We start from the raw sequence: 12,835 nt of genomic DNA, 5'->3' as shown, positions 1-12,835 counted from the left end.
GTTTTTTCTTACTTGAGTGAGGTTTCCCTTAGCAAGGTTCTATCCTCTTGATTGCTGGGGTCTTAACGGTATTTGCACCCGGGGAAGGTCAAAAAAGTCAAAATGGTGGCTGGCTCACTGGGGGATTCTGGGAGTTGAAGTCCGCTCCTCTTAAAGGGCCTGAGTTTGAGGAATACTGCTCTGAAGGAGTGCTCACCCACAACCACCATGCCCATCTTGCAAGCCTAAAGCTGCCAGGGCTCAGCCTGATGGGACAGGTTACCCCAGGATTGCCAAATTCTGGTTCTAGGATTCCTCACTTATAGCAATAGTATTTAGACTTATATACCGCTTCTCAGTGCTTTTGCAGCCCTCTCTAAACGGTTTACAGAATCAGCCTCTTGCCCCCAACAATCTGGGTCCTCATTTGACCCACCTCGGAAGGATGGAAGGCTGAGTCAACCTTTAGCTGGTTGTGAGATTTGAACTGCTGAAGTACAGCTAGCGAGGTGACCCAGGAGCTCAGCTGTAGCCGTTAAGTTGAGGACCACCAACCCCAGCTACTGGGACCTAGAGGTGGAGTTCTTGCCCTCCCAACTACTTCCCTCAGTAGAGGCAAAGTATAGGGCAGTGGTAGGCAAAGTTGGCTCTTCTATGACGTGTGGACTTCAACTCTCAGAATTCCTGAGCCAATCATGCTAGCTCAGGAATTCTGGGAATTGAAGTCCACCTGTCCTAGAAGAGTCATCAACTTTGCCTACAGCGTAGGGGGTTGGACTAGATGACCTCCAAGGCCCCTTCTAACTGCGTTCACCTGCTACCTTTCTTTGGCATGACTTTGAACCCCAGAGGGCTGATCCCTCCAGCCAAGAAGGCCCACTCAGCCTGCCCAACTTGTCTCCTCAGGCCTGGAAACAGAGCCCAAAGCACAGCTGAGCAGCGAGGGTGTGGCCTTAGTGAGATGAGTGGCCCTGATTGGCCGCCGGCGGGGGCGTAACGTGGCTCCCTCGACATGCGGTGGGCGTGGCCAGTGTTGAGCCATGCCACCCAGAGCTCCCTCTGCAGAACGTCAGCCCAGAGAATCAGCTGAATGGCGGCGGTGGGCGTGGCCAGGGCGTGAGCTAATTGGCCTTCGGCGCAGTTCCACACAGAACCACGCCCTCTGGGAGGCTCCCTCAGAAGAACGTCCCGGCTTCTTTTTCTCCTCAAGCCGGGAGAGAAATGCACAACCTGAGCGGCGGCGGTGGGCGTGGCCAGGACCTGCGCTGATTCCAAGCAGACCCACGTTCCCCCGGAGCTTCCTCAGGAGAACGACCCCGCTTCTTCGTCTCCTCAGGCCTGGAGACAGAAGCATAGCTAAGCGGCGGCGGTGGGCGTGGCCAGGGCCTGCGCTGATTGGCCTTCGGCGCGGTTCCACACAGAACCACGCCCTCTGGGGGGGGCTCCCTCAGAAGAACGTCCCGGGTTCTTCGCTTCCTCAGGCCGGGAGAGAAATGCAAAACCTGAGCGGCGGCGGCGGCGGGCGTGGCCAGGGCCTGCGCTGATTGGCCGGCGGCGCGCGGTGGGGGGGCGCGGTCCCGCGCTGGCCCCGCCCCCCCGGGGCTCCCTGGCAGGCGCGGCTGCGGGGCCGGAGCGGAAGCCCGAGCGGCGGAGCGAGGCAGGCGGCGGGCCATGAACACCATCAAGAACGTCCCAGCCCGCGTGCTCAGCCGCCGCGTCGGCCACAGCCTGGAAGCCGAGCGGGAGCAGTTCGACAAGAACCAGGCAATTTTTTTAAAAAAAATATTTAATTTAATTTTTAATTTTGGGGGGGGGGGGGGCGTCAGGTTGCAAATGGGGGGGGGTCGAGCCTCGCCAGATGGATCGAAGGCGCCCCCTCCCCTTAAAAAGGGAGGGGGTCCATGGGGAGGGGGAGGGTCTCCCTATCATAACCCCCCCCCCTCCGCATGAAGGGAGGGGGGGAGCAATTAGGGGGGAGGGTCCAGGTTTCCTGCAAGGGGGGGTGACGGTCAGATTGCAGAGTGTGGGGGGGGTCTCAAGCATTGTGGGGACCTCTCAGACCAGTGTTTTTCAACCTTGGCCACTTAAAGGTATCTGGACTTCAACTCCCAGAATTCCCCAGCCAGCGAATGCTGGCTGGGGGATTCTGGGAGTTGAAGTCCAGATACCTTCCAGTGGCCAAGGTTGAGAAACACTGCATGGAGCAGCTCCTTTGATGGGGAGGGGGCTTCCAAGTGTCTTTAACACCCCCCCCCCCCATGAATGAAGAGGGGAGCAGGCAGGCAGAGGATCCAGGTTTCCTGGACGGGGGGAGGGGGTTAGGTTGCAAGGGGGGGGGCTCAAGCATGTTGGGGACCCCTCAGATGGAGCAGAGCCCCTTCCCCATCAAAGGGGAGGGGGGTCTACTTATCTTATCTGCAGGAATGGAGGGTGGCAGGCAGGGGGGAGGGTCTAGGTTTCCTGGAGGGGGGGGCAGACAGGTTGCAAAGGGTGGTGATCAACCATTGTGGGGATGATCAGTGCCCCCTCCCCATCAAAGTGGAGGGGGCTACCAACACCTCCTTGCATGAAGGGAGTGGGGAGCAGGCAATGGGAGAGTTGGGGGTGTGTGCAGTCAGATTGCAAAGGGGGGGGGGGCGTCTCAAGCATTGTGGGGACCCCTCAGACAGATCAGAGCCCCCTCCCCATCAAAGGGATGGGTGTGTGTGTCTATCCTGGGCATTTGCCCTCCCCGCATGGATTGAGGAGGGGGAGGTCAGGCAGGGCCTGGAGGGGGGGGTGTCCAGGTTTCCTGGAAGGGGGGGGGGGCTTGCTGTTTGCAAAAGGGGGGTGTCACTCACCCGGCAGACGGAATGGCATCCCCTCCCCATCAAAGGGGAGGAGGTCTACCTAGAGTATCTTAACCCCCCCCCCCCGCATGAATGGCAGAGGGAGGATCCAGATTTTTGGGGGGGGGTCAAGTTGCAGAGAGGGGGCATCTCAAGCATTGTGGGGACCCCCCAGAAGGATCAGCGGCCCCTCCCCATCAAAGGGGGTAGCCTACCATAGGCATCCCCATGGATTGGCAGAGGTTTTTTTTTTCCAGATTTCCTGGGAGGGGGTTGCAAATGGGGGGGGGGGGTGTCACTCATCGTAGGTCACTCATCAGCGCCCCCTCCCCAAAAAGCAGAAGGGGTGGGGGGCGTCTGCCAAGCATATCTGCAAACACACACCCCTCCGAATGGATGGATGGGGAGGGAGGGGGATTTGAGAGGCAGGGGGAGGATCCAGTTTTTCTGGAGGAGGGGGGGCAGTCAGATTGCTCAAGCATGGTGGAAACCCCTCAAACGGATCAGTGCCCCCCCTATAATAAAAGGGGATAGTCCACCATAGGCATCCCCCCCCCCATAGATTGAGGAGGGGGTCAGGCAGGGGGAGGAGGGGTCCAGGTTTCAATGGGGGGGGGGGCTGTCAGGTTGCAAAAAGGGGAGGTGGTAGCACACTCCTCACGCGGACCCCTGCAGATAGATCAGTGCCCCCCCTTCCATAAAAGGGGAGGGGGTTTCCTACCAAATACATTTGCATCACCCTTGCAAGGTCTTTTTCGCCCTGGAGCGCCCCCCCCTTGCAGAATGCATCCCCTTCCTCCCCTGCCCACCTCCCCTTAATCTCACGCAGTTTATCTGGAGAAGGGGGGGGCACCTTGCTTCCAAGGAAAATCCCCCCCCCCCCTTTCTCCACAGTCACGCTGGAGAGAACCCGGAAGGAAGGCAATTCCCAGGGAGGGGTGGGTGGGTGGGCAGGAAATTGGGAGAGATGCCATCAAGGCATTATCTCCCCTCCCCAATCGAAATGCAGCATCGTTGGAGGGGGGAGATGAAAAAAGGGGTCTTTGCGGGAGGGGGCCAAGCCTTAAAAAGGCCACGCGGAAGCTGGAAAGACTATCCAACCCACCCAGCCTCCCATAAATTATAAGATCATTATTATTATTATTATTATTATTATTATTATTATTGGTAAAAAAAATATTTTTCCTCCATGCAAACTTTTTTCCATACATTTCAAAATAGTCGGGTTACAATAAAAACAGTATTTAGTTAATAAATCATAGATAATTGTTCCCCTAAAAGTATAATAGTTCCAAATTAAATTATTTTGAGTATCAATCATACCCCCCCAACCTTGACCTCTAATTTTGCCATCCAGCTATCCAAATTTTCATCTGATTAAATTCCACGTTGATTCCCTTTAACCTTATTACAATAATTTCATCTTATTCTTACAAACGCAATTAAGCCGTTGTATTTACTCCCACTACTCATGTATAGTTATAGTTTATAGTTTATTAGATTTGTATGCCACCCCTCTCCGAAGACTCGGGCGGCTCACAACATAATAGTGATACAATACATTACAAATCTAATAGTAATCTATTAGATTAGATAATCAAATCTAATAGTAATAGTGTTCTCGAAACCCTTACCACCACTTCCGAAATAAAATTCAAAAGCTTATAAGCTAAGAAAAAAAGAAAGTATAATAGTAAAAAAAGAAAAGAAAAAAGAACCGAAAAACTATTACTAATACTAATATTAATAATAATCTTAATTATTATTACTATTATTATTGTTGTTTTGTTGTTGTTGCTATTATTGTTATTGTTGTTGTTGTTATTATTATTATTATATCCCGAACATTGCAATGATGTCATTGTTCTTGTCTAATTTTTTGCACAGCTGTATAAAACTTCTAGGGCTTTCACCTTGGCTGGTGGTTTTGGGGCCCCTGGGGAGGGGGCTGCTTTGAAATGGGGGGGGGCTGCAATCTCGAGGGGTGGAACTTAAGGTCTCTTTGCGTGTGTCCCCCTTCCGGAAAAAAAATGGGGGGGGGGAAATCAGCACCATTGATTGTCCAGCTGCAAAATTCTGCAGCTGGATGTGAACACCAGCTGGGAGGCCTTTTGCTCGGAAAGGAACCGTGTTTCAGGTGCTAAATTTCTGATTTCTGAATATTATTATTTTCTTTTTTTTAAAACGGTCTCGGTTTTAACCAGCCGCCCGAATGTGTCGGTGATGGATTTAAACAAATCCATCAATCACTTGGTGTTTCGGGAAGGGGAAGGGGGGGGGTTGCGAAATCCGCTCGACGGGGGATTTTGGTGGTGCAAAGAACGATGCCGTGCTGTTAAAACGTTGGTTATCCATATATGTGCATGTTGCTCCAACCTCGCGCAAAAATATGTGTTGCTTTGGCTGGTCAGAGTGGGAGGGGAGGAATAAATTTCAGAGCTTTTCACACAATGCCTTTTGTTTTGGGTCAGTCTTGTCGCTCCACCCTGCTGGTTCTATTTTTGATATTTATTTTGGAGTCTTTGGTCTGGAGCAGCCCAAGATATCACAATATGAAGTTTGCAAAGTTTATTTCACTTTTTTGTGGGGTGCTACCCCCAAAGTGTCGGTGTGCATGAATAGCTTCAATGTCGTTTGCAAAAGATACGCATAATGACTTTCTTTCTTTCTTTCTTTCTTTCTTTCTTTCTTTCTCTTTCTTTCTCTCTCTCTCTCTCTCCCCTTCCTTCCTTTCCTTCTTTATTTCTTTCCTTTCTTTCTTTCCTTCCTTCCTTTTTCTTTCTTTCTTTCATTCTCTCCTTCCTTCCCTCCCTCTGTTCTCTTTCCTTCCTTCTTTCTTTCTTTCTTTTTCTCTCTCTCTCTCTTTCTCTCTCTCTCTCTTCCCTTCCTCCTTCCTTTCCTTCTTTATTTCTTTCCTTCCTTCCTTCCTTTCTTTCTCTCCTTCCTTCCTTCCCTCCCTCCCTTCTCTTTCCTTCCTTCTTTCTTTCTCTCTCTCTCTTTCTCTCTCTCTTCCCTTCCTTCCTTTCCTTCTTTATTTCTTTCCTTCATTCCTTTCCTTCTTTCTTTTCTTTCTTTCTTTCTCTCTCTCCTTCCTTCCTTCCTTCCTTTCTTTCTTTCTTTCAATTTTTATTCCACCCAACTCCCTAAGGACTCCAGGCAGCTCCCGATCAAAATAAAACATACAAATAAAACTGAAACTTCTAAAATCAGCTTAAAAACAATTTAAATCCAACAGCTCAAAACCAACCAAACATCTGAAGTGGTGTAGGGTTTCTTGCCTAAACAGGGGGTTGGACTAGAAGACCTCCAAGGTCCCTTCCAACTCTGTTGTTGTTGTTGTTGTTGTTGAAGCAAGCAGAAACTACATAAAACGTTTCTGCCACTGGAATACACTGCTCAAAAAAATAAAGGGAACACTCAAATAACATTCTAGATCTGAATGAATGAAATATTCTCATGGAATACTTTGTTTTGTACAAAGTTGAATGTGTTGACAACATGTGGAATTGATTGTCAATCAGTGTTGCTTCCTAAGTGGACAGTTTGATTTCACTGAAGTTTGATTTACTTGCAGTTCTATTGTGTTGTTTAAGTGTTCCCTTTATTTTTTTTGAGCAGTATATTTCCCTTTTTATTTTAGCCTTGGCTTCATGGAAATCTCAAATCTCCGAGAGGAGTTGGGCAGCCTATAAATTTAATAAATTATTATTTTTTTCCTTTTCCTGTTCAACATAGCAACTGAATTATTCCTCCGAAGCTTTTAACTGGCGGTAACTTGAATTTTTTTTTCTCAACGAAGGAGTTAGGAAATTACGTTGAATCGAGACAACTAATTCTTAAACCGTGTGGCAGAATTCTCTCCATTATTCAAGGCGCATTAGAAGAGAGGAGACTGTTTAAACCATGAAAGTTTATTTAAAAATATAATATTTAGTACTGTATATCTACGATCGCCCTTGGGAAACCAGGAAGTTGGCCTAGCCTCTTTCATGGCTACACACCTTTGTGCTACTTAGAGCTAAAATGGCCCTGGATTTTTAATGTGGGTAAACACGACACCGTTTAAAAAAAAAAAATCCCACCTTCAAGTGAATTAAGAAACTTTCTAAAATTCCATTCTCACACTATTTCTCAAAAAAAAACCAGCCTTGCATTCCTTCCGACGAACTTATACGGGAACCGAACTTTAGTGGTTTTTTTCCTAAAGTTTTTCTAGCAAATCCGGTTTGGCATATACGACGAAAACACAATCCATTGCAGGATTTGATCGGACAGACTGTTTGTTCAATTCTATGGCGTTGTTTGGAGTAACACACACACACACGCGCAATTTTAATTTTAATTCTTTGAAGTGGATAGATTTATTTATTTTTCCTCTCCCGTTTGTCCCTTTTCGACAAAGTGAGCCAAACGTTACATTTCGTGCGTAGGTTGTTGCCCTTGAGTAAAATACCCTTTAAAAAGTTTTGTTTACATTACTCGGCAGTTGTTTCTCGTGTTTGCTTTCCGGTATGAATGCCTGATGGTGATTATTGTTATTACAGTGTTGGCTTCATATAATAGCCAGGCTGAAATTTATGACTTGTAAAATTGCTCCTGTAATAAGCTTGCCTTGCAGCGCAATCCTAAAACACCTTTGTTTAGCTAGAAGGATTTTCCCCAATCTCCGTAGAGTTAAGTACACTTTGCAGAAATGTAGGTAAGTCAGGTGTCCGACTGAACGAAATATTCCAGGGATTGCCGACGTAGCTCAAGCAAACTTGTGGGTCTTTTTTATCAAATTATGACCTATAAAGCCCTTCCTGGCACCGGACCAGATTATCTCAGGGACCGCCTTCTGCTGCACGAATCCCAGCGACCGGTTAGGTCCCACAGAGTGGGCCTTCTTCGGGTCCCGTCGACCAAACAATACCGCTTGGCGCGACCCAGGGGAAGAGCCTTCTCTGTGGCGGCCCCGGCCCTCTGGAACAAACTCCCCCCAGAGATTAGAATTGCCTCCACCCTCCTTGCCTTTCGTAAGCTTCTTAAAACCCACCTCTGCCGCCAGGCATGGGGGAATTGAGATGCTCTTTCCCTCTGGGCCTTTACAATTTCATGTGTGGTATGTCTGTATGTATGTTTGGTTTTTTATATTAATGGGTTTTTTAATCATTTTTAGTATTTATTGGATTATTATTGTACATTGTTTTATTACTGTTGTTAGCTGCTCCGAGTCTCCGGAGAGGGGCGGCATACAAATCCAATAAATTAAATAAATAAATAAATTAAATAAATAAATAAATAAATAAATAAATTATTGGGTTAGGTAGGCAAGGTACATCTTCATAGGGGTCTTTAACTGACGTGTGAATTATTAGGAGTGATCATTGTCTGGCTTAGCTTCAGATATTTTGGGATCCTTATTGGGTCTCCACCTCCCTCAGTCCCAAAATTACCGTATATTTTCCTCCCTAAAAGAGGCTGGTAATTAGGGAGCATCTTATACTCTGAACGTAGCTTTTTTTTTCAGCCCTAACTAGCTGTTAATGATCTTCCCAGCTCTTACCTTGCAGGCTCTTTCATTATTTCTCTCTGCAAAGAATGTTTTCCAAGCCCTAAGTCTTTGCAGGGTTTTTTCCATTGCTGTAACTTGCTCCGAATAAGTTTTTTTCCAGCCCTAACCAGGTGTTAACAATGTTCCCAGCTCTTACCCACTTGCAAGCTCTTTCATAGTTACTCTCTGCAAATAATGTTTTCCAAGCCTTAAGTCTTTGCAGGGTTTTTTTCATTGCTCTACTTGCTCCGAATGTCTCTTTCCAGATGCTAATGATGTTCCCAGCTTTTACTGGCTTGCAACCTCTTTCATTGTTACTCTCTCAGAATAATTTTTTTTAAGCCCTTAACCAGGGGATAAAATAATGTGCTGAAGCTGACCAGACTAAAGATGCTAGCTTGATGAATACCTGGTAAGCAGATTCTTTTCCCTATTTTCCTCCCCAAAAACTAGGGTGCGTCTTATATTCCGGAGCGCCTTATACTCTGGAAAATATGGTATCTCCTGTGTAAACATGCCTTGGGTGCAAAAGGCAGGAAAGTTTTATAACCCCTGGTTAAAGAGAAAGCTACAAAGTCTTTCAGGAACCCTTTGAAGCCACCGAGAATACAGATCTAAGGTCAATGTTGCGTCTTTCCAAAGACCTGGTCTTGGGGCTCTTAGCCTTCAATGAGAATCCAGCTAGAAGGGACCTTGGAGGTCTTAATTTAGACCAGCCCCCTGCTGCACCCCACACCATTTCAGACAAGTGACTATCCAGTCTTTTCTTAAAAGCCACCAATGATGGAGCACCAGCAACTTCTGTTCTGGGTCCTATTCTTTTTAATATGTTTGTGAGTGACATAGGGGAAGGTTTGGTAGGGAAGGTTTGCCTGTTTGCCGATGACTCTAAAGTGTGCCATAGGGTTGATATTCCTGGAGGGGTCTGTAATATGGCAAATGATTTAGCTTTACTAGATAAATGGTCAAAGCAATGGAAACTGCAGTTTAATGTTTCCAAATGTAAAATAATGCACTTGGGGAAAAGGAATCCTCAATCTGAGTATTGCATTGGCAGTTCTGTGTTAGCAAATACTTCAGAAGAGAAGGATTTAGGGGTAGTGATTTCTGACAGTCTCAAAATGGGTGAACAGTGCAGTCAGGCGGTAGGGAAAGCAAGTAGGATGCTTGGCTGCATAGCTAGAGGTATAACAAGCAGGAAGAGGGAGATTATGATCCTGCTATATAGAATGCTGGTGAGACCACATTTGGAATAATACTGTGTTCAGTTCTGGAGACCTCACCTACAAAAAGATATTGACAAAATTGAACGGGTCCAAAGATGGGCTACAAGAATGGTGGAAGGTCTTAAAGCATAAAACGTATCAGGAAAGACTTAATGAACTCAATCTGTCTAGTCTGGAGGACAGAAGGAAAAGGGGGACACGATCGAAACATTTAAATATATTAAAGGGTTAAATAAGGTCCAGGAGGGAAGTGTTTTTAATAGGAAAGTGAACCCAAGAACAAGGGGACACAATCTGAAGTTAGTTGGGGGAAAAGATCAAAAGCAACATGAGAAAATATTATTTTACTGAAAGAGTAGTAGATCCTTGGAACAAACTTCCAGCAGACGTGGTTGGTCAATCCACAGTAACTGAATTTAAACATGCCTGGGATAAACATATATCCATCCTAAGATAAAATACAGAAAATAGTATAAGGGCAGGCTAGATGGACTATGAGGTCTTTTTCTGCCGTCAGACTTCTATGTTTCTATGTTTCTAAGAAGACGGGCATTGGAGTTGGGGTCTGGGAGTGACAAGGAAAGTGCGGAGGCTGGCGAAAGTTTTTCTTGTTTTCTTGAGAGAGAGAGAGAGAGTGAGAAATTTTTTGCTTGGGTTTTTTTTGGCTAAACTTTTTTTTAAAAAAAATCTCAACATACATTCAAACAATACAATGTACCATCTAATTTTCCATGAACAAAATGCAGTATTTTGTTATTAACTAATATCAATCATCAAAAAAGTTGCAAAAGGTTTTTTTTTCTAATATTGTCATCCAGGTACATACTGTACTTTTCTTTTAATTAAATTCCCTCCTTAATGTTCCTTCAAAAAGTACAACACCGATTATATTTCTAACTTATTAATAATCATTACGCCAAAGTGCTTCCTTCTTTCTTTATACATTTTTCTATAAGCCAAGAAAACCTTGTACAGTGATCCCTCGATTATCGCGAGGGTTCCGTTCCAAGACCCCTCGCGATAATCGATTTTTCGCGATGTAGGGTTGCGGAAGTAAAAACACCATCTGCGCATGCGCGCCCTTTTTTCATGGCCGCGCATGCGCAGATGGTGGAGTTTGCGTGGGTGGCGGGGAAGACCCAGGGAAGGTTCCTTCGGCCGCCCAGCAGCTGATCTGCTCGGCAGCGCAGCAGCAGCGAGCAGACGAAGATCGGGGTTCCCCCGCCGCCCACGCAAAGGGGAAACCCCGATTCGGCTCCTCGCTGCGCTGCCGAGCAGATCAGCTGCTGGACGGCCGAAGGAACCTTCCCTGGGTCTTTCTCACTGATGCCCCTGCTCGCCCGCCGCCCGCCAGCAAGAGGGGGAGAGATAGAGAAAGAGAGAGAAGGAAAGAAAGAGATGAGAGAGGGAGGAAGAGAGTGTGAGAGAGGAAGATGCAAGATAGAGAAAGAGAGAGAGAAAGAAAGATGAGAAAGGAAGGAAGAGAGTGACGTCATTGGGTGGGAAAAATCACGATATAGCGTTTCGCGAAGAACGAGATCGCGAAAATCGAGGGATCACTGTACAGTGATCCCCCGTTTATTGCGTCCCCAACCATTGCGAACAGGGTACTTCGCTATTTTTCAACCCGGAAGTCAAAATACCATCTACGCATGCGTGTATGGGCATGCATGCGTAGATGGCAACCGGGAGATCAGCTGCTGGGCGGCTTCCCTGAGTCTTCCCCCTCTTGCTGGCGTCAGCGAGGAGTTTCCCCACTGCCCACGCAAACTCCTCGCTGCCGCCCGCCCTTCGCCCGCCCACGCCGTTCATTCTCGCCGCTTTTGAGCTGAGTCCAGGAGCGAATTCGCTCCCGGACTCAGCTCAAAAGCGCCGATAGCAAGCGGCAAGGAACGGCTTGTCTCGGCGCTTTCGAGCTGAGTCCGGTCAGCTCGAAAGCGCCGAGACAAGCCGTTCCTTGCCGCTTGCTATCGGCGCTTTTGAGCTGAGTCCGGAAGCGAATTCGCTCCCGGACTCAGCTCGAAAGCGCCGAGAGCCAGCGCCCCCCGGACCCCCAACCCGGGTTTGGGGGGCTGCTAGGAAGCCCTCCATGCCGGCGGCAAACAGCCGCCCCGCCCCCAATCTTCGGCTCCTCGCTAGCGCTGTGGGAGTAAAAACACCATCTGCACATGCGCAGATGGTGTTTTTACTTCCGCAGCGCTACTTCGCGAAAACCCGCTCGTTGCGGGGGGTCCTGGAACGGAACCCTCGCAACGAGCGGGGGATCACTGTATAGCCAATCAGATGTTAACAAAAGAAAATTAAAAATAAAACATATGTTCCCATTTTGTTTTTGACTTTAAGATAAGGTATGTGCAGTCTGCATAGGGATTTGTTCATAGGGGTTTTTTTATAGTCCGGCCCTCCAACAGTCCGAGGGGCAGTGAACTGGCCCCTTGTGTAAAAAGTGCACTATAAGATCCAAACCAAAGATCAGCCCTAAAGGATCCTTGGCAAGATTTAGATGAAACATAGGGCAAGATTCTTTGGAACCTAGTCCAACTGCTGGAGATCTACATTTGGTCCTGCAAAAAAAAAAAGGATCCTTTTCAGATCAAACCTGGGCTGGGCTCCCTGAGGTTATATTACAATAAGTGGTTCTGGGGTTAATGATTGACTTTTTATATTGCCTGCCCGATGCGAGATAGCTGGTGTTATCTCTACCTAGGAAAAATCCGCGAGTCCTTCTTAGCTCTGCCTGGGATATTTTCCTTCTTGGATAAGCTGTGATACAATTCCCCCCCCCCCTTTCAAACAATAATTGACAGCCTTCGGAGACAGCCAGGACTCCAAAGCCCATCCGATGCACGCGAAATGGCCTACAGGTTCTAGGATCGGATGTGATTTCTTCTCCAGAAGATCAAACCATTGAAAGAAGAATAGAAGCAGAAGGAACAAAAAATAAATAATATAAATATGGACTAGTAGATGAATGCCTGCGCTTCGCTATGAAAATGAACTCCTTAGCATGGAGTAGAATGTCTATAAACTCCCACTGGCACTTGGAACAGAGTCCTTTTCAGGTGGGGAGGGGGAGTAGAACGTCTAAACTCCTTAGCATCAGAGCGAATTAATAATAATATAAGAAATAACTAACAATCTGATGGTCATTTCAAAAAAATCCTTTCTTAGTGGGCACCTAGAAGCCAAGAGGAACATACGTGCCAAGTTTCAAGTTTGTAGACTTTACAGTTCTGGAGATTTTGTGATGATGTGTGAGTGGCATTTGG

General features: G+C 47.1%; 1 protein-coding gene across 1 annotated transcript in view; it reads left to right on the top strand.

The window, feature by feature from the left end:
- The first annotated feature begins 1,573 nt into the window (after nucleotides 1–1,573).
- HIP1R (huntingtin interacting protein 1 related) overlaps nucleotides 1,574–12,835 on the top strand; it is a 69,242-nt gene continuing 57,980 nt past the window's right edge. Inside the window, exon 1 of the mRNA XM_070763216.1 lies at nucleotides 1,574–1,743. Within this exon, the coding sequence (XP_070619317.1) occupies nucleotides 1,651–1,743 (93 nt within the window). The 5' untranslated portion in view covers nucleotides 1,574–1,650. The remainder of the gene's footprint in view (nucleotides 1,744–12,835) is intronic.

The sequence above is a fragment of the Erythrolamprus reginae genome, chromosome 10 (assembly GCF_031021105.1).
Source record: "Erythrolamprus reginae isolate rEryReg1 chromosome 10, rEryReg1.hap1, whole genome shotgun sequence".
In the NCBI taxonomy this organism is placed as follows: domain Eukaryota; kingdom Metazoa; phylum Chordata; class Lepidosauria; order Squamata; family Dipsadidae; genus Erythrolamprus; species Erythrolamprus reginae.
The sequence above is the reverse complement of the archived record's forward strand: the minus strand, read 5'-3'. Positions and strand labels throughout refer to the sequence as shown.